General features: G+C 48.9%; 2 protein-coding genes and 1 long non-coding RNA gene across 4 annotated transcripts in view; 2 read left to right on the forward strand and 1 right to left on the reverse strand.

Moving 5' to 3' along the window:
• LOC117414045 (microtubule-actin cross-linking factor 1) overlaps positions 1-20,454 on the forward strand; it is a gene marked incomplete in the record, with an annotated part of 147,779 nt that extends 127,325 nt beyond the window's left edge. Inside the window, 28 exon segments of the mRNA XM_059000381.1 lie at positions 118-219; positions 494-667; positions 817-972; positions 1,827-2,024; positions 2,142-2,270; positions 2,494-2,667; positions 2,896-3,051; positions 3,488-3,694; positions 3,925-4,044; positions 4,295-4,464; positions 4,723-4,882; positions 5,106-5,300; positions 5,415-5,543; positions 5,836-5,979; positions 6,253-6,441; positions 6,715-6,829; positions 6,963-7,123; positions 8,101-8,263; positions 8,430-8,584; positions 9,185-9,259; positions 10,839-10,856; positions 12,016-12,133; positions 12,825-12,878; positions 13,320-13,352; positions 15,325-15,536; positions 16,774-16,881; positions 17,563-17,674; positions 18,217-20,454. Of these exon segments, the coding sequence (XP_058856364.1) occupies positions 118-219; positions 494-667; positions 817-972; positions 1,827-2,024; positions 2,142-2,270; positions 2,494-2,667; positions 2,896-3,051; positions 3,488-3,694; positions 3,925-4,044; positions 4,295-4,464; positions 4,723-4,882; positions 5,106-5,300; positions 5,415-5,543; positions 5,836-5,979; positions 6,253-6,441; positions 6,715-6,829; positions 6,963-7,123; positions 8,101-8,263; positions 8,430-8,584; positions 9,185-9,259; positions 10,839-10,856; positions 12,016-12,133; positions 12,825-12,878; positions 13,320-13,352; positions 15,325-15,536; positions 16,774-16,881; positions 17,563-17,674; positions 18,217-18,491 (4,002 nt within the window).
• LOC131701593 (uncharacterized) lies at positions 10,321-12,062 on the reverse strand. The gene is made up of 2 exons (XR_009308901.1): positions 11,989-12,062; positions 10,321-10,902 (listed from the first exon to the last, which is right to left on the reverse strand). It is a non-coding gene; the product is annotated as an uncharacterized LOC131701593 (long non-coding RNA).
• A 4,805-nt stretch (positions 20,455-25,259) lies between the features above and the next one.
• The window catches only part of LOC117413352 (bone morphogenetic protein 8A-like), a 10,115-nt gene continuing 10,060 nt past the window's right edge, over positions 25,260-25,314 (forward strand). The window contains exon 1 of one of the 2 annotated variants that reach the window (XM_059000391.1): positions 25,260-25,314. This exon is cut by the window's right edge and continues 1,000 nt beyond it. The gene's annotated coding sequence lies outside the window, so the exon portion shown is untranslated. The other variant, XM_059000392.1, reaches the window with a different exon arrangement.

The following is a 25,314-nucleotide window of genomic DNA, read 5'->3' on the forward strand; positions in this document are numbered from 1 at the left end:
GCCCATATACACCTGGACAGGTGAACACACTCACCTGGGAGACAAGGTATCATCCACAGACAGGTAAAGACACACCTGGCAGGTAAATGAAGGAATATTTTTGTCTCTGTGTTTTAGGGGATGTTTGACTACCTGGACAACGCAGTGATCAGGCTGTGTGACATGTCTCCTGTGGGGACCGACGTCAGCACCATCAAACAGCAGATCGAGGAGCTGAAGGTTCGAGTCACTCCCATTCGTTAACATAATCATGGCACCTTAGAAAATGGAGTTGAGCACATGTAGAAAAAACAGTGTTACAAACCCTCTCTCTGTGTCTGTCTCTCTCTGTGTCTGTCTCTCTCTGTGTCTGTCTCTCTTTCTCTCTCTGTGTCTCTCTCTTTCTCTCTCTCTCTGTGTCTGTCTCTTTCTCTCTCTGTGTCTCTCTTTCTCTCTCTGTGTGTCTCTCTTTCTCTCTCTCTCTCTCTGTGTCTCTCTCTCTCTCTCTCTCCAGCTCTACAAAGTGGACGTGTACCAGCAGCAGATCGACATGGAGAGACTCAACCACCAGGGGGAGCTGATGCTGAAGAAAGCGATGGACGACACGGACCGAGTCATCACCCAGGAGCCCCTGACTGAGCTCAGACACCTGTGGGACAACCTGGGGGAGAAGATCATCCACAGACAGGTACACACTGCACACACTCACCTAGGCAGGTAAATACACTCGCCTGGGAGGCAAGATCATCCACAGACAGGCACACACTCTCACCTGGACAGGGGTTGTTGCCTTTTGACTTTGATAACTGTAGTCTCTCTGTCTCTCTCCCTCTGCAGCACAAGCTGGAGGGTGCTCTGCTGGCTCTGGGTCAGTTCCAGCACGCCCTGTCCGAGCTCCAGTCCTGGCTGACCCACACGACTGAAATGCTGGACGCACAGAGACCCATCAGCACCGACCCCAAGGCCATCGAGATCGAGCTGGCCAAGCACCACGTGAGTCACCTTCCCTAGGGAACCCGTTAAGAACCTGGAATGAATGGGATTCTCCACTGCTGAAGAGTGCATTGAGACACACAGGACTCGAGAGCCAGGGATGGAAATAAGACTCCCGTTGCACAGCAGATCAATCCATTCCTGCTTTAATAAGACTCCCATTGCACAGCGGTTCAATCCATTCCTGGTTTAATAAGACTCCCATTGCACAGCAGATCAATCCATTCCTGGTTTAATAAGACTCCCATTGCACAGCAGATCAATCCATTCCTGGTTTAATAAGACTCCCGTTGCACAGCCGATCAGTCCATTCCTGGTTTAATAAGACTCCCGTTGCACAGCAGATCAGTCCATTCCTGGTTTAATAAGACTCCCGTTGCACAGCCGATCAGTCCATTCCTGGTTTAATAAGACTCCCGTTGCACAGCAGATCAATCCATTCCTGCTTTAATAAGACTCCCGTTGCACAGCAGATCAATCCATTCCTGGTTTAATAAGACTCCCGTTGCACAGCAGATCAATCCATTCCTGGTTTAATAAGACTCCCGTTGCACAGCAGATCAATCCATTCCTGCTTAATAAGACTCCCGTTGCACAGCAGATCAATCCATTCCTGCTTAATAAGACTCCCGTTGCACAGCAGATCAATCCATTCCTGGTTTAATAAGACTCCCGTTGCACAGCAGATCAATCCATTCCTGGTTTAATAAGACGCTGTTGCTGTTGAATTGAGTACGTTTCTTGTAGTATTTCTATTGAAGACATTGAGAAAGTCTTCCAGTGGAAACGCTGGCCGTTGAGCTCATGGAGTTTCATTGGGTGTCTCTCTGTTGACCCTGTGGTAATGCCCCCAGGTGCTGCGGAACGACGTGCTCTCTCACCGCTCCACGGTCGACACGGTGAACAAGGCGGGGCGCGAGCTGCAGGAGTCGAGTGCCGGGGACGAGGCCAGCCACCTGAAGCAGAGGCTGCAGCGGCTCAACAGCAGCTGGGAGGCAGTGCTGCTCAGGACTCAGGAGAGGCAGGGCCAGCTGGAGGCCGCGCTGCAACAGGTGAGGCAGGGCTCCGTCTGTCTCTCTGTCTGTCTCTGCCTCTCCCGCTCTCTCTCTGTTTCACAATCCCACCCTCTTTCCGTCCCTGCTCATCTCTCCCTCTCTCTCTCTCTGCAGGCTGAAGGTTTCCATGGAGAGGTGGAGGATTTCCTGCAGTGGCTCAGGCGCTCTGAGAGCCAGCTCGCCGCCTCCAAGCCCACTGGAGGCCTGCCGGAGACAGCCAGGGAGCAGCTGCAGCAACACATGGTGAGAACAAGCAGCGATACAGCCACACAGCCACACAGCAATACAACCACACAGCTATACAACCACACAACCACACAGCTATACAACCACACAACCACACAGCTATACAACCACACAGCCACATAGCTATACAGCCAGACAGACGCATAACAATAAAACCTGACGATACAACCGGCCAGCAATAGAGCTCCACGGTGACACTCTGTGTCTCTGCGTCTCTCAGGAGCTGCAGTCCCAGTTCGCTGCCCGGGAGGAGCTGTACCTCTCCCTGCTGGATAAGGGGCACCGCATGCTGCTGAGCAGAGAGGAACCGGGGGCCGGGTCCAACACCGAGCAGAACCTAACCCTGCTGGAGCACAAGTGGGAGGCGCTGCGCAGCAAGATGGAGGAGAGGAAGGTACGGGCCGCACCGCTCCGTCTCGCACGGACCTGTTATTTCTGTTGCCGGTTATTTCTACGCCTGTCTGTGAGCTGTTACTTTAAATATCTCACCTCCTAGTTTTGTCGCTACTTCCTTTTCATAGTCGAGCGAGTTGAAGTGAACGGGATTGTGGAGTGGTAGCTATCTCTTTCCTCTGCAGGTCTGTGTTAACACTCCCCCTCTCCCTCTCTCTCTCTCTCACAGGGGAAGCTGGAAGAGGCCCTGTCTCTTGCCACTGGTTTCCAGAGCTCCCTGCAGGACTTCATTAACTGGCTGACGCAGGCGGAGCAGATCCTGAACCTGGCCCAGCCTCCCAGCCTCCTGCTGGACACCGTGCTCTTCCAGATCGACGAACACAAGGTGAGCCTGGAGTCTGACAAGAGCCACCTGGTCTGTCAGTACCTGTGTGTCCCTGGCAAGAGCCACCTGGTCTGTCAGTACCTGTGTGTCCCTGGCAAGAGCCACCTGGTCTGTCAGTACCTGTGTGTCCCTGGCAATAGCCTCCTAGTCTGTCAGTACCTGTGTGTTAACCTCTCCTCTCCTCTCCTCCCCTCCCCTCTCCTCTCCTCTCCTCTCCTCTCCTCCCTTCCCCTCTCTCCTCTCCTCTCCTCTCCTCCCCTCCCCTCTCCTCTCCCCCCTCCACTCTTCTCCTCCCCTCCTCTCCTCTCCTCTCCCCTCCTCTCCTCTCCTCCCCCCCTCCTCCCCCCTCCACTCTTCTCCTCCCCTCTCCTCTCCTCCCTTCCCCTCTCCTCTCCTCTCCTCTCCCCTCCTCTCCTCTCCTCCCATCTTGCCCCAGGTGTTTGTGAATGAGGTGAACACGCACCGTGATCAGATCCTGGCCCTGGACAAGGCCGGCGTGCAGCTCAAGTTCTCGAGCCAGAAGCAGGACGTGGTGCTCATCAAGAACCTGCTGCTGAGCATGCAGGGCCGCTGGGAGAAGGTGGTGCAGAGATCCCTGGAGAGGGGCCGGGCGCTGGACGAGGCGCGCAAGAGAGCCAAGCAGGTACAGGGGAGAGGAGGGAGAGAGGGGATGACATGGGGATGGAGGATGCATTCAGGACAACCAAGCGGGGAGAGGGAAGAGAGAGGGAGGGGCTGGAAAACGCAGGCAAGAGCCAAGCAAGAAGCAAAGGAGGGGAGAGGGGAGAAAGTGCTGCAGTGCTGACAGGATAGGGAGGCAGAGCTGCTGTTTTATTCGTGTGTTTCTTGTGTTTTAATTCCTCTCTCTCTCAGTTCCATGAGGCCTGGAGGAAGCTCAGTGACTGGCTGGAGGAGGCAGAGAAGCAGCTCAACTCGGAGCTGGAGATCTCCAACGATCCCGACAAGATCAAACTGCAGCTGAGCCAGCACAAGGTAACCCTGGCACTGAGGCACACACAAACGTAGAAGGCTTTTAAAGCCTTGGGATAGGATTTGAACCATTTTCTCTCACCCCCCCCCCCCCTCTCTCTCCCGCCCTCTCTCTCTCTCTCTCTCTTTTCCCACTAACCTCCTCTCTCTCTCTCTCTCTCTCTCTCTCTCTCTCTCTCTCTCTCTCTCTCTCTCTCCCCCCCCTCTCTCTCTCTCTCTCCCTCTCTCTCTCTCTCTCTCTCTCTCTCTGCAGGAGTTCCAGAAGACCCTCGGAGGGAAGCAGCCCGTGTACGACACCATGGCCCGGTCGGGACGCTCCATGAAGGAGAAGGCGAGCCAGCCAGAGGACCGGCAGAGACTGGACAACCTGCTGGGGGAGGTCCGGGACAAGTGGGACACAGTGTGTGGGAAATCAGTGGAGAGGTGAGGACAGGGAGAGGGAGCTGGACATGAGGAGGGAGGGAGGGAGGGAGGGCAGCCTGTGTGGGGATAGGCAGAGAGGTGACGAGAGACGGGTGTAGTAAAAAGAAAAGGAGGTAGGTGTTTCAGTAGAATTGGAAACGTTTGTGACCAGACGGTGCGTCACAGACGTGTTTGCTTTGCGTATCCCCCTCCGCGTACCCTCCAGTCTCCGCCACGCTCTGAGCATGTCTCTGGGTGTTCTGGTTCTCTCTCTCTCAGGCAGCACAAGCTGGAGGAGGCCCTCCTGTTCTCGGGTCAGTTTGCGGACGCCCTGCAGGCGCTGGTGGACTGGCTGTACCGGGTCGAGCCTCAGCTCAGCGAGGAGCAGCCTGTGCACGGAGATGTGGACCTGGTCAGCAACCTGCTGGACGCACACAAGGTCAGCGCCTGAACCCCTGAACACTAACACTGCACCCTAATCATTACTAACACTACCCCCTGCATCATAATCATAAACCTGCTGGACGCACACAAGGTCAGCGCTTGAACCCCTGAACCCCTGAACCCTAACGCTGCACCCTAGTTAATACGAACTTCTCACACCAGGCCTGCTGTCATCACTGGACCTCTGCTAAGTTGGAATGTGATTTTCTTTCTCGCAGGTGTTCCAGAAGGAGCTGGGCAAGCGCACAGGCAGCGTCCAGGCTCTGAAGAGATCCGCCAGAGAGCTCATCGACACGGCCAGAGACGACACCACCTGGGTCAAAGTGCAGCTGCAGGAGCTGAGCACGCGTTGGGACAGCGTGTGCAGCCTGTCCGTGATCAAGCAGACCAGGCTGGAGCAGGCTCTCAAACAGGTGAGGGACTGGGAGAGAGAGAGATGGAGGGCTGAGGGAGGGGGCGGGGCGGGGCGCAGTATGAACCTGCCCTGAGAGAGTGGGGATACAGTATTAACCCCTCACTCTCCCCAGGCGGAGGAGTTCAGGGCTGCGGTTCAGCAGCTGCTCGAGTGGCTGTCTGAGGCGGAGCAGACCCTGCGGTTCAGAGGGCTCCTTCCAGACGAGAGGGACATGCTGCAGAGCCTCATCGACCTGCACAAGGTAAGAGGCAGCACTCTTAACACGCATAATAGCAACAGTAGTAGCAGTGGCTTTATAATACCCCAGAGCCTTACTGGCCTGTGAATAATAAATAGTAATTAATAAATGCACTAACATCTGTGTGTCTGTGTCTCTGTGTGTGTGTGTGTCGTGGTCTCTCTCTGTGTGTGTGTGTGTCGTGGTCGCTCTCTGTGTCTGTGTGTGTGTCGTGGTCTCTGTGTGTGTGTGTGTGTGTGTGTGTGTGTGTGTCGTGGTCGCTCTCTGTGTGTGTGCGTGTGTCCGTGCCCCGCAGGAGTTCATGAAGAACGTTGAGGAGAAACGTGTTGACGTGAACAAGGCTGCCGGGATGGGAGAGGAGATACTGACAGTGTGCCACCCCGACTGCATCACCACCATCAAACACTGGATCACAATCATCAGGGCTCGCTTCGAAGAGGTGAGGGAGAGGGGAGAGGGGAGAGGGAGATACTGACAGTGTGCCACACGACACCATCACACACTGGGAGAAGAGGGAGGGACAGGGCAGAGAGAAGGGAAGCGAGAAGTTTTGCAGACAGACAGGCATCACTACCCCTGTACAGTATATGAGCTACAAGCTGTAGAGACAGCAGTAGATGTTCTCTACCTGCAGGAGAGAGGGCTGGCTGAATCAGTGTGGTTTTCTGAAGCTCTGTAATGGACCTCGTTATCCCTTCTCTCCCCCTGCCAGGTCATGACCTGGGCGAAGCAGCACCAGCAGAGACTGGAGACGGCACTGGCTGAACTGGTCAACAACGCGGAGCTACTGGACCAGCTGTTGTCATGGCTACAGTGGGCAGAGACCACCCTGATCCAGAGGGACCAGGAGCCCCTCCCACAGAACATCGAGCTGGTCAAGGAGCGAATCGCAGAGCACCAGGTGGGTGTGGCCCAGGAGAGGGCAGCCTCTGATTGGTCAGGAACAACACTGACTTCACTCGATGTCAGAAAGACTTCTAGTCGAAACATTTGCCATTTAATTGATTATGTTTCTTTCAGCTATTTCTGACACTTCGATGCTTTTAAACTTTCTTTGTGCTAACAGTGTATCCCAGGGCTTTACTGTGCTATGCTTTCACCACACAGTTAAAACCTCAGTACAGATTTGCTGGCTTTCCTCATTCTCTCTCTCCCCCTCTCTCTCCCTCGTCAGTCGTTCATGGAGGAGATGACTCGGAAGCAGCCCGACGTTGACAAAGTGACCAAAACATACAAGAGGAAGACAGCGGGACCTTCATCCCTGAGCCTGGCGGAGAAATCCCGCGCTCGTGAGTACACACGCACGCACACACCCCCCCCCCCCCCCACACGCACGCACCCCGCCACTCTCTCATACCCTAAAAACATTCTAACTCAAGTCTCTGACCCTCTCTCTCTCTCTTGCTCCCCCTCTCTCTGCAGGCAAGGCCCTGCCTCACTCCCCCAGCCCCCTGCAGCTCTCTGCTCAGTCGGAGTTGAAAAGCCCTCGGGTCACTCAGCTCTCCGCTCGCTGGCAGCAGGTGTGGCTCCTCGCCCTGGACCGGCAGCGCAAGCTCAACGACGCCCTCGACAGGCTGGAGGAGGTAAAGCGCTCCAGAGATTTCTTTTCTTTTCAGTGTTTCCACTTCCAGTAATGCATCCCGTCTGAGTGGTGCTTTTAGGGTTTCTAAATCGGGTTTCATCACAGGAAGCGCTTCTTTAGAAATAGGTCTGCATTCAGCACTGCTGTGGATGAGATCAAACTTGGTCAGGACGCTCCTTCACGCAAATGATCGCAGGAACTGGAGGAATCGCGGTGCATAATGAACAAGCGGACAAACCTGTCTTAGTGTTTCTATAAGTGTGTGTGTGGGAAGGGTGAGGTAGATCTGATCTCTGTGTGTTTGAAGGGTGAAGCAGATCTGATCTCTGTGTGTTTGAAGGGTGAAGCAGATCTGATCTCTGTGTGTTTGAAGGGTGAAGCAGATCTGATCTCTGTGTGTTTGAAGGGTGAAGCAGATCTGATCTCTGTGTGTTTGAAGGGTGAAGCAGATCTGATCTCTGTGTGTTTGAAGGGTGAAGCAGATCTGATCTGTGTGTGTTTTGAAGGGTGAAGCAGATCTGATCTGTGTGTGTTTGAAGGGTGAAGCAGATCTGATCTCTGTGTGTTTGAAGGGTGAAGCAGATCTGATCTCTGTGTGTTTGAAGGGTGAAGCAGATCTGATCTCTGTGTGTTTGAAGGGTGAAGCAGATCTGATCTCTGTGTGTTTGAAGGGTGAAGCAGATCTGATCTCTGTGTGTTTGAAGGGTGAAGCAGATCTGATCTCTGTGTGTTTGAAGGGTGAAGCAGATCTGATCTGTGTGTGTTTTGAAGGGTGAAGCAGATCTGATCTCTGTGTGTTTGAAGGGTGAAGCAGATCTGATCTCTGTGTGTTTGAAGGGTGAAGCAGATCTGATCTGTGTGTGTTTTGAAGGGTGAAGCAGATCTGATCTCTGTGTGTTTGAAGGGTGAAGCAGATCTGATCTCTGTGTGTTTGAAGGGTGAAGCAGATCTGATCTCTGTGTGTTTGTTTCGTTGCAGCTCAAGGAGTTTGCGAACTTCGACTTCGACGTGTGGCGTAAGAAGTACATGCGCTGGATGAACCACAAGAAGTCTCGGGTGATGGACTTCTTCAGACGCATCGACAGGGACCAGGACGGGAAGATCACCAGGCAGGAGTTCATCGACGGGATCCTCGCCTCCAGTAAGACACTCCCAGCACTGCCCTTTGCATTTCCGATTGAAAAAGAACAAAGCGAATGAACACAGGAAGACGTAGAAGGGAGGGTACATGAGTAAACTGAGACTCTCTGTAACCCAAGCCCCCCCTCTGGTGGCTGTCTGCTGTAACTGCGCTCTTCCTCTCTCAGAGTTCCCCACCAGTAAGCTGGAGATGATGGCTGTAGCAGATATCTTCGACGGCGATGGCGACGGCTACATCGATTACTACGAGTTTGTGGCGGCTCTGCACCCCAACAAGGACGCCTACCGCCCCACCACCGACGCGGACAAGATCGAGGACGAGGTGCGGGCATTTCAAACTCCACTTGAGGGTTCATGGCAGTGCCGGGGAGCGTTACGAGCTAATAATGGCACTCCAGGGCCAATAAAGCACAAGGAACACAGTGCCATTATCACTGTTACAATACAGCGTGTTAGTTATTGATTTACCTCTGTCTGAAATAATCATTATAATAACAGACCCTGATATTGATGCGATCCAGCCCTCTGAAATGTCTTTATAATATATAGCACTAGACCCTGATATTGATGTGATCCAGCCCTCTGACATGTCTTTATAATATACAGCACTAGACCCTGATATTGATGCGATCCAGCCCTCTGAAATGTCTTTATAATATATATCACTAGACCCTGATATTGATGTGATCCAGCTCCCTGACATGTCTTTATAATATATAGCACTAGACCCTGATATTGATGCGATCCAGCCCTCTGAAATGTCTTTATAATATAATGAATTCTCTATATGTCGTATACACATATTGACTGGAGGTCGAGGTTTATAGTGGAAAACTGTTGAGCTGAGGGTTGAAAAAGCTTGAGTGTGTTCTAAGGAAAGTTTTAAACACGCAGCGTGCCTCTGTGTCCTCCCTCTCTCCAGGTGACGAGGCAGGTGGCGCAGTGCAAGTGTGCAAAGCGCTTCCAAGTGGAACAGATCGGAGAGAACAAGTACAGGGTGAGTGAGAGAGGAACGAGAGTGAGTGAAGGAGTAACCGAGAGAGAGAGAGAGAGAGAGAGAGAGAGAGAGTGCGTGGTTACTGACTGGTGCTGCTCCACATCATCGCTCCGGGGGGTCCAAACACACTCCTGCTGCACGTCCCTTATGATGAAATTCAGAGCAGAGCAGACAGGCACAGCTGGGAACAGGACTCCCTGGCCAGTCCAGGCTTTACTGTGAGCTGAATTACACCGAGTCTGTGATCTGCAGGATACACTGTGTCTCATCAGGCACAGTGTAAAACCTGGGCTGGCTCAAAACTGCTCTGCAACGGGAGTCTCTCAGTGTAGACTGCATATGAACAGCTTCAAATAAAGAGATGTTTTGAATTTCAGCAGTGGGGTCAGTGTGCTGGTCTCGCCCTGTCTCTGTGTGTGTGTGTATTAACCACTGTACAGCACTCAGTAATGTATCTCTGTGTTTTGTGGGCTGTGCGAGCACCAAACCCTAAACCCCATTCACTGTACTGCGTGTATTTACAGGTCTGCTGTGTAATTTGCTAATCCCACAGTTTCTTCCATTAATCAGAGCAGCGTGTGGATTCTCTTCAGGTGTTGAATTGTTTCGTTTGTGTGAGTGTGGATGAAATCCCCCTTAACATGCATTCCTGTCCTGACCGAGGCTGCCGTTGCATGGCTGACTCCTCTAACAGTCACAGTCCCCTTCCGACCTCGCAAGCCAAACGCAAGCCCTGCTTTGTTATGTTGTAAACCAGGCTGTGACAGCGCAGTGCAGTTTACAGATCTAACAGGGAGCACTTTGCATTTCATACTGACCCTGGCCTCCCCTGCATATCCCTGCGTGTCTGACTGACTGACTGACTGCTGATCTTGATTTTCCTTGATCTGCTTGTTTTAATGCAGTAAGGATTTTCATCCAGATGTGTGCTGGGATTACAAGCATGGAAAGTTATCGAGAACTATTAATGCCAGATTACTATCAGTGCTAGATTGTATTAATGACAGATTACTATCAGTGCTAGATTACTATCAGTGTGAGATTTAGCAAATGAGAAAGGCTTCTAGCAGAAACGTTTGTCATTTTATTAAGTTTCTTGTAACATTGAATAATTGATGTAAACCAAGAACAGTGTGTTTCTAGAGACCACACACTGACACACGCACACACACGCACACTGACACATGCACACACTGACACACACACACTGTGACTCACTGACACACACACGCACACACTGACACACGCACACACTGACACACGCACACACTGACACACGCACACACACACTGTGACACACACACGCACACACTGACACACATATCTATATATAATGTAATGAGATAGTGTTGTGTTATGCCCTTCCCTGCTCCGACGTTGCTGTGATGCTGCTGTGTGCTGTGCTTCACGGTGCGGCGTCTCAGCGTCTCGGCGTCTCGGTGTCTCAGTCTCAGTGTCTCAGTCTCAGTGTGTAGAGTTACTGCTCCTCCTCCTCCTCCTCAATGTTCTTTCACACTTGTTGTTGTTCTTCTTCTCCTTGTTTTTGTGTTTTGTTTTGCATCGCTTCTCCTCGGATTAGTTCTTCCTGGGGAATCAGGTAAAGTGTGCCGTGTGTGTTTTTATCCTCAGTGTTTTGCTTGATGCTGTTTGGGATGTAATGGTGTGGATTTCATTATTAAGAGTGAGAGAACCAAAGCTTTAAAAAAAACTATATATCAAAATTTTAAATAAAATAAAAAAAGACCGCGCACGACGATCCCAGACGACTTTGTATTTTCATCTGCCTGAATTGTTAAAATCACATTTTTATTTTTTGCTTTTGCCTTGACAAATTTTCAAAGCGTTTCCTCCATTCTTAAATTAAATCCTATTTTTTTTAAAAAGGAGAAAAAACAAAATCATGTTCAGTGAGATACAAAACACACTGAGAATACGCAAGAGGGCTTGAAATATATATGTATAGTTTTTGCTCAGAATTGAAGACGTAGTTGTCTGGTTTTGTGAAATGAACAGATGTTTCACCTCTGTCAAACAGGCGTTAATTAAAGCCTGGAATAAACGGTCCTGTAGGCAGAAGAGGAATGTTTGGACTCTGTTTGAATGTTACGAGTTCTTTAACCCTGTATTAATCCAGCGTGGGTTTAAGTGGGGAGAACAAGGGCAATTCCTGGGATGATAAAGGGGCTTGGGAGTAGCGCAGTTATGCTAGGAAATGTCTTTTTTTTAAAGCGTTGGTTCTCATTTGCCTGTTTAATGAATGACTCTCTGATCTGGTGTTCCTGTCAAGGAGCAGGAATGTTCACCACAGTAATGTTAATAAGAATCAGGCTGATCAGGTCGCTGCTTTGTGGTCATGTGGATTTTGAAATGCGTTTCCTTGATTTTCATTTTGAACTGTGCAAAGAAATATTTGATTAATTTAATAAATAAAGAGGTGCTGGGATTCAGCCTGAAACGTTTCTTCTCCCCGATGCCTCTTGCTTGAAACGCTGGTCATGTCAATGCATGTTTATTGATTTCTGTTGTAATGAATCGTATTGATGTGTGTGGCTGTGCTCTTCGATCTGCATGTGCTTTTGTCTGCATGTGAGCAGTAGAAATGCTGGGTGGCTGCCTCTATTCAAGTGTGTTTGACTCGTCGGGCTGGCGAGCGAAGCCTGGGGGTGTTGGTGTGCAGGGTTAGGGGTTACGGGGGTGGGTGTGGGGTGTGTGCGTGCTCGGGGGCTCACCCGCTCTGTCTCTCGTCGCTCCCTCAGTTCGGAGACTCTCAGCAGCTGCGACTGGTCCGGATCCTGCGCAGCACGGTGATGGTGCGAGTCGGGGGGGGCTGGATGGCTCTCGATGAGTTCTTGGTTAAGAACGACCCCTGCAGAGGTAAGAGAACACTGGGGTGACTCCGGGCTGTCCTCAGTCCACAGACATGCAGGGAATCTGCATCGCTCCAGTAATCGCACTGTACCATAAACACCCCCGTCCTTTTCTGTTCATTTAGTAGTAATTGTTCTAGCTATACTTTCTTCCCTGCTGCTGCCCCTGTCTGTTTTGCCCCCCCTCTCTCCTGACTGCTTCAGACAGCTTTGCAGGATGCATTGCTGAATCTCTCTCTTAATGCTGAAGCACAAGTCCTGTAAGGAGCCAATCAAGGAAAGAAAAAGAAAGAAAATAAAGGAAAGCTGCTGTCCTCTTTCTCTCTCACGCTCTCTCTCTCTCCTCTCTCTCTCTCTCTCTCTGTACATGCCCCTCATGTCATGCACCTCTCTCTTGTCTTCCTCTGTAGTCTAATAAAATGTGCATTTGTTTCTGCTGTATCTCTTGCAACTCCCCCACAAAAGAATAATGCATTTTTCTTTCTCATCTTTATCCTTTCTCTCGTTCTGATTTTCCTCTCGTGTGATAACAGCTCTTCATCTTTTTTAATTCAGTTTTCTCATATCGTGTCTCTTGTTTGATTTTAAAGTTGCATGTCTTTCTCCTTCTCTCTTTGAATTGCCAGTTCTCCCACTCTGATTACAGCTGTGTGTTTTCTCGCTCTCTCTCTCTCTACCCCTCTCTTCTTTCTCTCCAGTTCACCGCCACAGGAATAAAATCCTTCGCTCCGACTCCTGCTTCTCAATTGCAGGCCAGTCTCCCCTCCCTCGCTCCCGATCTCTCCCTCTCTCTCGATCTCTCCCTCTCTCTCTCTCTCTCTGTCTCTCTCTCTGTCTCGCCAGCTAGATTCTGTATCTGAGTGCTGAGCTGTGCTGAGCTAGACTGTTAGTTTTATTTATTGATAATGTATTTTTAAAAAGTTCACGCAAACTTTGTACAGCACTCCCTGTTACTTTGACATCTGAAATGTGACAGGCGTCCGAGAGGAGTAACTAGCTTCAGATTCTATTAGATATTTGTGAAGTTTTGCTCTCCCGGTACCTTGTTGTATTGTTTTCAGTGTTTTGGGAATGGGGTGGGTGGTGAGGTTGTGTTTGTTGTTTGTCTGGGGCGGGAGGTTCTGTTTCTGTGTTTTTTTTGTGGTGCAGATATTTCACATGTTTTCACTCTGTTCTGTTTTTCTAAACCCAAGTGACGGTTACTCCAGGCTACTTCTGCTGCAGAGGTACCTTTACTAAACGCTATTAACAGCAGTAGGCGCCTTAGACTACCTAGTGCCAAGGGGAGCAGAGGAGAGGAGGTTGTGAAACAGGCGGCATTGTGGCTCCAGTGCGGACGGCCTTCTGTGCTGAAGACTGTAGGGAACCCAGAGCCAAAATGTCCGCCGCTGTGGTGCAGTTTCCTACCCTCTGCTCTGTAAACCTTGCTTATAACAGCACAGCTCAGCACAGCACAGCGCCCCCTGCGCAGGGTGGCAGGTACTGCACTCGAGCATGACGGCTGCTTCACAGCTCAGGGGTGTCTCACAGGCTTCAGTTGTGTTACTGCGTTGCTGTTCACATGCACATAACACAGTGTATTTATCTGTTGTATTTATGACTGGTACAGAATACTAAAAAAGATAAATAAAAACAATGTCTACTCCAAAAAACAAGCTCCAATGATAAACATATTAATTGAATTAAGTTACTCTTGTGGCTGCTTGTATTAAAACACCAGTGACATGATGGATAACCTTTAAGGGTCGTTGTGCCTTCTCTTAGCACCGTGGAGGGTTTGTAAAAGTGCTGACGGGACGTTAGTCCCATTTACCAAAATATACGTGTGTGTGTGTGTGTGTGTGTATACTTCTCATGTGTACTCTATGAGAGTTTCAGGACTGGAAGGGTTAAAGCCGGCACAGCACAGCTTAATCGAAGTTCTCCAGATTGGGTGGTTTTGATTCACATTTGAACGCAGTTTCTTTTGCATGCATGTCCTGGCGCTTGTGGAAACAGAATCGCGCCCGCAGGCCCGTGGCGTGCTGCTGTGTTTGTGAGGCTGGGAGCATGCAGTCATCGTGGGGGCTCACCCGGGTTACTCAGCCTCACCCTCGCTGGTGCAGTGAGCACAGCGCTGTAACCTCTGTAGGTGTTGACTAAGGCAGGGCTGTAACTCTGACACAGACCCTGACTGAGCTCCAGTCTCGCCCCACTTTATAAAATAACATTGGGCAGTCCAAGACTCTAATCGGGGGCTGTGAAACCCAAGCGGAGGTGTTTCAAAACTGGCCACTGTTTTCAAACTCATCTGTGAAGCTAGCCGTAGCTTTGTCTAGCAGACTGACGTTGTTGTAGAGGCTCCCCTCACCCCCCCAGTCCTCTGAGCGGAGAGGTTAACCCCTTCCTGTCTGCTGTCCTGCTGCCTGCCTGTGTGTGTCTCTGTTTTCAGGATGCTCATCTCCTGCGCTTGGCCTAACCGTATTGCTCATGTACTGTGCTGCTGCCAGGCTAAAACACAAAGCGACTGTTACTGTGCTCTCTGCACGCCTCTCTCTCTCTCTCTCTCTCTCTCTCTCTCTCTCTCTCTCTCTCTCTCTCTCTCTTTCTCTCGTTTTCTTTTGGTCTAGCAATTTCTCTGTCTTGTTGCCTGACGCTAGATTATTTTGACATCCAAAATATATAGGTAGATCATAATTATGTTAAGATCTACCTAGTTTTTATTGTAGTCTTTCATTCTTTTCTATTTTTTCTTTTCTTTTTTTTAGAGTATTATTATTATTATTATTATTATTATTATTATTATTATTATTATTAATAGTAATGTTTTCTGAATTCATTTTTAATGGGTTCGTAATTAGCTCTCTATTTTAGTGGAAGAAAACGCAAAACTAGAAATTAGCTGACAGGATTATCTGAATCCTGATTGATGTATTTACTTACGTATGTCTGTCTGTTTTTACTAATCTATGTCTGTCTGTCTGTCTCTCTGTATTTACTCATCTGTGTCTGTCTGTCTGTCTCTCTGTATTTACTCATCTGTGTCTGTCTGTCTGTCTGTCTTTATGTATTTACTCATCTGTGTCTGTCTGTCTGTCTTTATGTATTTACTAATCTGTGTCTGTCTGTCTGTCTGTCTCTCTGTATTTACTTATCTGTGTCTGTCTGTCTGTCTCTATGTATTTGCTTATCTGTGTCTGTCTGTCTGTATTTCTGTAGCCCGCGGACGCACCAATCTGGAGCTGCGTGAGAAGTTCATTCTGCCCGAGGGAATGTCGCAGGGCATGGCAGCGTTCCGATCGCGGGGGCGCAAGTCCAAGCCCTCCTCCCGGGCTGCATCTCCCACCCGCTCCAGCTCCAGCGCCAGCCAGAGCAACCACAGCTGCACCTCCGTGCCGTCGTCCCCGGCAACGCCCGCCAGCGGGAGCAGGGTAAGAGAAAGGACCGTACGAGCAGACACCCGCTCCACGAGAGACCGGAGTGGGACCGTGCACCTTACACTGCACCGAGCTGTGTGTATATAGTGATCAGAACCAGTAGAAAATCTCTATTTCCTATTACCAGTACAAATTCTATTACCAGTAAGAAGCCTCCACAGAGACGGCTGCTGCCAGTGGTTTAGCAGCGTGAGGGCTGAAGAGAGAGCAGTAGTTCTGTTGCAGTGAGTGTAAGCTGAGAGAGAGTGACATGGTGGTGATATTAAGGGTTTGTTTTGTGCAGCTACCGGAAGCAGTGCGCTCCGCTGCCTTGGTGTCTTTGTCACACTGTTATTCATACTGTGCACACAGTCTGCAGCTCAGACACTGGGTGCAGGCTGCATCTCCCACCCGCTCCAGGGTTTCACGTGACATGCGCACCACTGTGAGAACCAAGGTTGTGTTTGTCTGTGTGTTTGTTTTTAGTTTGGATTTATTTATTGTATTGCTATGTGTCTACATTGTGTTTGCATGATTTCATTCACCTCGTGATGGTTAATCTCTTTCTTTTTTTTTTTTTTTCTTTTTGGGGATTTTTGTTTTTGTTTTGTTTTTTGTTTCGTCTGTCCCACCTCATCCCGTCTTCCATTCCACTCTGCTACATTCCATCATGTTCAATTCATCCCCTCCTTTTCTTCTCCCTTCTCGCCTTATACCCCTCTCCTCCTCCTCTTCCTCCTCCTCTCTCCCTGCTCACCTTACACCCCTCTCCTCCTCTCTCCCTGCTCACCTTACACCCCTCTCCTCTCCTCTTATGCCCCTCTCCTCTCTCCCTGCTCCTCTTATGCCCCTCTCCTCCTCTCTCCCTGCTCACCTTACACCCCTCTCCTCTCCTCTTATGCCCCTCTCCTCTCTCCCTGCACCTCTTACACCCCTCTCCTCTCTCCCTGCTCACCTTACACCCCTCTCCTCCTCTCTCCCTGCTCACCTTACACCCCTCCTCTCTCCCTGCTCACCTTACACCCCACTCCTCTCCTCTTATGCCCCTCTCCTCTCTCCCTGCTCCTCTTACACCCCTCTCCTCTCTCCCTGCTCACCTTACACCCCTCTCCTCTCCTCTTACACCCCTCTCCTCTCTCCCTCCTCCTCTTACACCCCTCTCCTCTCTCCCTGCTCCTCTTACACCCCTCTCCTCTCCTCCTCTCCTCTCCTCTCCTCCCCCCCTGCATCACCCCTCCTTTCCATTTCACAGACACCGCACACTTACTCTCGCGGTTACGACAAACCCTGGCTGGTTAACAGTAAAAGCTCCACCCCAGGTCAGTTCCCGAGCTGCCCCGACCACCAGAGCCCCTCCGAGGTACAGTATGAGCGCGTGGGAGCGTCACCATACAAATATCCCAGTACACTGACCCAGGCACAGCCAGTCCGACACGCACAGAGACGAGCAGTATGCAGAACAGGGCACGGTCTGCTGAGCTGAGATTAATATTGATATCATTTGGAAACCAGGACGCAGGCAGAAGGAAGGTTGCAGGAAGATTTAAAAAAGATTCAGGGGCATTTAAAATACCTGAAAGAGCTACTGACACTCTGAGAGACTCACAGACAGACTGATACACTAGTGTGCTCTCACCCAGGGGAATCCCGGTCCTGGAGGGATATTCCACTCCAGGTTTAACAGGTAACACGAGACAATGAACCACTTCAGGGTCTGGATGCAGGTTTAATTAGAACAGGGTTGGAACAAAGACCAGGAGTGGAAGGGCCGGCTTTGGACAGCCCTGCTCTAAATTGAAAACCTACGTTTTTTAATGTGCTTTTATATTACTAGTTGTAGCTGGATTGTCTCGTTTCGTTTTTAACTTTGTACAGCGCTCAGGGATGCCACGGTGTGAAGGGCACTATATAAAAATAAATGTGTATTGCATTGTATTGTACACAGACAGACACACACACAATCCAACCAGAACGCCCCAGCAATCTCTCTATTCAGATACAGACTCGCTAACACTCCCTCTCTCCCTCTGACCCCCCCCAGGTGACGTCAGGCTCCAAGCTGAAGCGCCCCACTTTCCACTCCAGCCGTGGCTCCCTGACCGGCGAGAACGGGAACCAGGGGACCCCCACGAGTGCCAAATCCAACCGCAGCGGTGAGAGCGCAGGAACCCCCTTTTTTATGAACTTCTCGCTTGCATTAAGATACCTGCTTGTTCAGAGTACTGATCATAAAAAAAACCCAAAACTTAAGAGTCTTTAATAATGAAAGTTAATAAAATGACAGAGGCACCTGGAAAGGTTTTGTTCACTTATCCCAGATAAGATAATCGCGTGCAAGCTGCCTGTTCTATACAGCATGAGTGAGCCCCAGCTGTAACGTTACTAACAGGAGCCCTTCGTGCAGCTGCTTAAGAGGAGACTCCATTTATTAAGCATCCCGGCTCCTGATCACTTCATTATATATACCCTGCATGTAAACCTCTTTCCAGCTGCATCGTGGGGAGGCTGTCATCACAGCCATGGCATGTAAACTCTGCACCTTCGTTTCCAAAAGAATCCAGAACAAAAGGCTTCTTTATTTGTGTGTGTGAAGCTCAGTAGTACAGGGCCCGTGTATCTGTGTGTGTGTGTGTGTGTGTGTGTGTGTGTGTGTGTGTGTGTCTTCATGTCTTTGTGTGTTTGCTGTTTCCTGCAGAGTCGAAGCGCGGCGCTTCCTCGGTGAGTCGTCCGTCGAGCCGTGCGGGCAGCAGGGCAGGGAGCCGGGCGAGCAGCCGCAGGGGCAGCGACGCCTCGGACTTCGACCTGCTGGAGACGCAGTCAGCCTGCTCCGACGTGTCCGAGACCAGCGCCTCGGGGGCGACCCGCAGGGGGGGCAAGCCCTCCAAGATACCCACCATCTCCAAGAAGACCACCTCACCCTCCTCCTCCTCCTCCACCACCAGCCCCAAGACACCCGGCAACAAGAGATAATGCAGAGCAGCAGAGCTCCTGGGAGTCGGAACTGCCCAGGAAAGCCAGGGCAGTTCATTTATACATGAATACACTGATAACTCCTGGTCATTTCCACAGTGAACAAGGGGCGCTCTGAACCCCAGCACTGGCTGCAGCAGCAGGGCTAGTGAGAGTGTCTAACCCTGCTCAAACTCCTGGCTCCTGATCATTTCAATATTAATAATAATAGACTTCACTGAGGGGAGTTCTGAACCCCAGCACTGGGTGCAGCGGGGCTGGTGTGAGTTTGTAACACTGACTGATGGAGAGAAGGCCGTGGATCACGACAGCACACACACTTTAAAGACTTGAGAAATGGAGAGAGGCAGGCATGGGGCGACAGACACCCCAGTAAAGGGAGCCGAGGACTAGACAGGACGGCCCCTGTGCATCGCTCTGCTGTATTATTATAAACACTGACTCGAAAAACAAAAGCAAGCTCCAAAACCTGCTACTGATTTATCCCAACGTGGACGACGTGTTACTTTTAATAAGAACGAGGATATTGATAATTGCGATGATCAATGTTGATGCTGCCTTATCTGTGTTTCTTTATTCATTATTATTATTATTTTTTTGACTCCTTGTGAATATTTATGTAGATAAATAAAGCAAGTGTTTTGGTCGGTTTCCCTCGGGGGTCTCGCACCCCCCCCCCTCCTCCTCTCTTTCCACTGCTGTACAAAAAACCACGTGCGTGTGAATACAGGAAGACAAAGAACAAACACGAGAGGAGAGTTTAGTCAAAAGTATTATTTTGTGTGTCTGTGAATCACGCAGCAGTCAAAAGGAGAGTGCTGCTTACTGACTTGCCTACTGTTATTTCTTTTTAATTGAACACATGTTGTATAGTTGAATAATATAATATGTATTTAAGGACTCGTGCCCTGAGGACTGCACAAACACAGCAGGACACCTGTAGCGTGCTAGCGTGTGCGTTAGCGTGTGTCTCGATCGAAGAGGAGATGTGAACTTTGCACAGTCTGCGTCCGCTGGAAGTTTAGTATTTGTTTTTTATTTAAGAAGGAATAATAATAATAATAATAATAATAATTCAAAGGACTATGAACTCTGCTCTGAAGCGCTGAACTGCTCCCTGTTCAACGGCACCTCTTTTTTCTAGATGTCACTGTAAACGTCATCGCTGTGTTCACTGCAACGTGCACTTAACCCTTTTTATATGCTTCCCCACCATGAAACCCCACCGCATCAGAGCAGACTTGCAGTGATGTCACACACACACCGTGATGTCATACACACACACACACCGTGATGTCATACCATACCAAGAACTCAGAATGATTTAATATCCTGAGTACTCTACCCAGTGACCCTGCTGCAGGACAAATTAGAGAAAAAAAACAACTCTTACCCATACAGAGTGCGTGTGTGTGTGTGTGTGTGTGTGTGTGTGTGTCTATATATATATATATAGATTAGTTGAAGCAGTTCTGTTTAAATGACGGAGCCCTTCCTGGAGGTATTTTGTTACACAGAGCTGCTTTGTTAAATGTAAGCTCCAATTCCTATTTATTTTAAGTATTATTTCTTACTGATTTGTGTTGTTCTCGACCACTCTAAGATTTTCTCTCTCTCTCTCGATATCTATTGACTCTTAGTCCACAGTAGGTTGATTTTTGTTACAGACCGAAAAACACTTCAGAAAAACATACTGTAACTTGCGTTAACTCCCGTGTGTGTGATCACGGTGTTAGCACAGTGGAGTGGGTGGCTGTTCTGAAGTGTGTTTTATTGCCATGGGGGGTGCAGAAGGATCAGCTGCAGGTGTGGCTTCACCACAGAGCTGTGTGATTCGAATCTGTTATTAACCGAGGACGCGAATGTCAATGTACCAGTGAACTGTTTAAATAAATCAATAGATTGGATATGGAAGCTTTGGGTTAGGGTTAAAGCTTTTTGTATTAAAATATTGCTTGCAGTAGCTGGACGGAGTGATGTGTTTATTTGTGTGTTTTATGTTATTCTTGTTTCTGTTTTGCACGTTCTTTGCAATGCGTCCGATCACTCGACGCCTCTGGCTCTTACTCTGAAGATGCTTTGGGTGATCCAGCCTGGGTTACATCTCTACAAACTAAAAGCAGGCTTTTCCCTACACTTCAATGGTAAGCACAGAGCACCTCTGTAGCTATTTTTAATTTGCAATGGAAATAAACTTCAAGTAATCGCAGACACTCACGTAAACCATCTTTTTGTTTTGTGGAAAATGGGCACCTTTCCCCCAAAACACACGGGCTCATCCAGTAGTTTTCATTTGGTTAATTTTCATTGGCCAGGTCAAGTCAACATGCATTTGTGTTTGACTGGAGTATCTGTGTGGCTTGTTTTTGAACCAGTGAAATTCACATTTTAAGAAATCCTCGAGCAATCTGCAGCGGTAACCGGTCCCCAGTGCAGCTGAGTGCGGTCAGAGAAACGCTGTCCCGTCGCTCATCTGTAAACAGTGCTGCTTATTCTAGGAAGAGCGTCTCCGATCCAGCTAGCTTCACAGGGCTCTGATGTGCGATTTCATTTAGAAGAACCCAATGTGGCAACGCTCAATTTATCTGTAATAACATGTGGGCTGTATAAACCCCCACAGACACACACAGCGCCTGCACAAGCTGCCTCCAACGCCACCACCACTGGCTTCATTCAGCAATTTCGGAGTTGATCAGCAAGTCTGGTTTACATTACATATGTGTTATTTTATGTGTAGAGAATACATCGTGTATGGGCTGTGATTCCTTGATATTCCCGTCAGTCACAGTGTGCACAGCGGTACCATGTTACGTTTCCTATATCTGTGTATTTTACAATGCATATGTGTTGTTTTATTTGTTGTTAAGTTATGGCAGGGCAACTTCTCGACAAATAAATATCTCGGTTTGATGAAGACACTAGAGCCAAACCGCCTGTCTGCTTTCCTCTAGGTTCAGTAACACTGATGAAGACACAAGGTGTATTGTATTTTCCTTCCTAGTTTCGTCTCAGTAACGCTGTCACTTACCTAAAACACGACCTGGCAGGAGATCCATCCTGGGGTTGTCTTGGCCACCTGAATCAGGAGTCTGTGCTGCCAAACAAACTGTAAAAATACACAAATAAACACGATTAATAAACTCTACAGAACTTGACTGGGTTTTATTCAAGTTTTTACATCAGTAACAACACGGAAGAAGGCTCTGCTTGACCAGAATCCAAGTTTTTATAGCATGGACCAAGAAATGTTACAATCGCAGCTCCTGTTTCTGAATTAGTTCAAGAGCTGTACACAATCCTCCCCAGAACCTTCGAGCCAAAACGGTCAAAGGGAAACTGGCCTATAATTAGAAAGCAGCCCTGAAGCGGCTCCTTTGTGAAATGGCGTGACCTGTGCGTGTCTCCATTGTGGAGAAACCACTCCCTGACTGAGGGACTCATCAAACAGCAATGGTTTGAGCATTGCAGCAGAGATGCTGAAAAAGAAATGAAAGCACAGGCTCCTAACATGGGGTTTGAAGACACTAACCTGAGCATCAGAGTCCCACGCTCTACCAGCAGAGCGAGCAGCCAGCTGACTCTCCTGCTGCGTGAAACACATTATTACATTGTGTGATGCGGACTCTCACATGGAGTGGAATGGTGCAGTGTGATAATGCACTAGCATGCTGTGCTGGTCATACTTGTGGGACGGGGTTCAAATCCAGTTGTTTCTTCTGTTATTTTCAAAGACTGTTCATTTCCCTTATTATTCAAAGAAAAGATCCTTTATTTTCAAAGAATTGGATCATGTCCTATATAGACAATGATAAAGGAGTCTTCACTGTGGAAGTGAGATGGCACAGGGGGCTAATTCACTGGGAAGCTGTGTTTTTTTCCCTGGAGTACCAGGTTCAAATCTAGTTGATTTTTTTCTTTATTTTCAAAGAATTGGTTAATTGACCTTATTATAAATGAAAAGCAAGCTCTAACATGGTAGTGAGATGGCACAGTGGGTAATTCACAAGCCTGTGGAGGACTGGCTTCGTGTCCAGGTGTTTCTTTATTTTCAAAGAATTGTATACTTTCCTATATAAACTGCAAAAGCAAGCTGTGAGGTGGTGCAGTGAGCTAATTCACTAGCATGCTGTGCTGCTCCGCCTCGGAGTACCGGGTTCGAATCCAGGTGAGTTCTTTGTTTTCAAATACTTTGTTAATTTCTCATATAGACAATGAATTGTATACTTTCCTATATAGAGCATGATAAAGCAAGCGGTGAGGTGGCACAGGGGGCTGATTCACTCGCATGCTGTGCTGTGCTCCTTGGAGTACCGGGTTCAAATCCTGCAAATTTCTTGCTTTATTTTCAAAAAACGGGTTCATTGACCTCATAGCCAGCGTGCAGCAGAGCTTTCCTGTGGGAGCTTGTGGCGCAGTGGGTTACACCCACGGCCTCATCTCCCTGAAGACGACGGTTCGAATCCCGGTCCCGGAGGTGAGTTCCTGAAGGTAAGTAATGATGTTGGTTGTGTTTCCACAGATGGAGGAGGAGGAGAAGGAGAAGATGAAGAAGACCTGCCCTGTGGAGGGAGGAGGAGAAGATGGAGAGCAGGTAGGAGAGGATAGAAAGGGGGGGGGTCTGGCCCCCCCACCTGGGAGGAGAATGTCTGGTGGCAGTGTTGCTGCCTGAGACAAGTGGAACTTTTGAGTTCTATCAAACTCTACTCAGTAAGATACTTCCATTCTTTTAAAGAGTCACTACTATAGTAGTATACTGCTTACAAATGATATGATCTAGACTCAAGAAAAGGAGAATGACTCTAAAAGAATGGAAGTATCTTAATGAGTAGAGTTTGATAGAACTCAAAAGTTCCACTTGTCTCAGGCAGCAACACTGCCACCAGACATTCTCCTCCCAGGTGGGGGGGCCAGACCCCCCCCTTTCTATCCTCTCCTACCTGCTCTCCATCTTCTCCTCCTCCCTCCACAGGGCAGGTCTTCGTCTTCTCCTTCTCCTCCTCCTCCTCCTGTGGAAACACAACCAACATCATTACTTACCTTCAGGAACTCACCTCCGGGACCAGGATTTGAACCGTCGTCTTCAGGGAGATGAGGCCGTGGGTGTAACCCACTGCGCCACAAGCTCCCACAGGAAAGCTCTGCTGCACGCTGGCTATGAGGTCAATGAACCCGTTTTTTGAAAATAAAGCAAGAAATTTGCAGGATTTGAACCCGGTACTCCAAGGAGCACAGCACAGCATGCTACTGAACTAGCCCACTGTGCCACCTCACAGCTTGCTTTATCATTCTCTATATAGGAAAGTATACAATTCATTGTCTATATGAGCAATTAACAAAGTATTTGAAAACAAAGAACTCACCTGGATTTGAACCCGGTACTCCGAGGAGGAACAGGACAGCATGCTAGTGAATTAGCCCACTGTACCACCTCACTCCCATGGAAAAGCCTCCTTTATCATTGACTTTAAGGTAAATTAACAAAGTCTTTGAAAATAAAGGAAGAACCCCCCCCAGTCTGACCTTGTATATGAGATGAACTTCCCTTTTCAGAGATTGTACACTTCTGGATCGTGGATCTTTTTGCACAATTGCAGAGTTTAAAACTATTGAAGAACAGTCAGTACATATTTAGTGTTGTTGTTGTGAAATGGCGTCCCTAGTGGTTAGGATGTTGGGCAGATGGGAACAGGGAATAAGACTGAGCCAGTGTGAGTGGGTGACTCTGGCTCCTCTCCCAGCCTGGGACTGGTCCAGCGATTCCACAGAGGGGGCGTCAGGAAAGGGTGGAGTCCTCAAAAAAATGCCTTCGCTCGACAAAACAGATTCTTACATTCTGTTAAAAATACACCCGAGCAACGACGATGATAAACACAGAAACCAGCAGAGAGAGAGAGGAACAGCGCTTTGAGGAAAGGAGAAGAAAACAAGACCATCAGAGTCCCACGCTCTACCAGCAGAGCGAGCAGCCAGCTGGCTCTCCTGCTGCGTGAAACACATTATTACATTGTGTGATGTGGACCTGGGGACACACTGAGAAGAAAACACCACACTAGAAATACTAAAAGCAACGGAATAAATTCAATGTTTCCACAAGAAGTCTTTCTCAATTACTGCTATAAATGAACACCCACTATCACACACGCACAGTTTGTAGGTCTACATCAGTCCAGTGCAGTTCTTGCACAACACCAGGTGCAGTTCGGGTGCAAGCAGGTCCACACTTTGAGACAAGTGTGCAGGGATCGTTTTTATTAATACACTGGCTTCGTAACTCTGCGCCACACACAAGACGCAGCTCTGTGTCTGAGAGATGGGCTTCGGTTTATACACGCATGCATGCACGCACACACGCACATTAATGAGCTGAACACCTGTATACCTCGCCACTAACATCCATGTTGTATTGTATGCTGTAGTAATGTTTATAAGTGGTTCTGTATATAAACCCTGGAGGGGAAACCACAGCAGGATTCATATAGAGAAAGAGGGACAGTATTCAGAGCATTAAAATAGACCCCAGAGAGAGAGGAAGAGGGGAAGACTGGGAGAGGGCGAAAGAAAGAAAAAGATACAATTAAATGAAACAGGAGAGAGAGAGAGAGAGAGAGAGAGAGAGAGAGAGAGAGAGAGAGAGAGAGAGAGAGAGAGAGAGAGAGAGAGAGAGAGAGAGAGAGAGAGAGAGAGAGAGAGAGAGAGAGAGAGACACAGAGAGAGAGAGAGAGGAGAGAGAGAGAGAGAGAGAGGAGAGAGAGAGAGAGAGAGAGAGAGAGAGAGAGAGAGAGAGAGCTGCAGCTCCTCATTCTTCAAACCAGCTCATGGACTC

The sequence above is a fragment of the Acipenser ruthenus genome, chromosome 25, assembly GCF_902713425.1.
Source record: "Acipenser ruthenus chromosome 25, fAciRut3.2 maternal haplotype, whole genome shotgun sequence".
NCBI lineage: Eukaryota > Metazoa > Chordata > Actinopteri > Acipenseriformes > Acipenseridae > Acipenser > Acipenser ruthenus.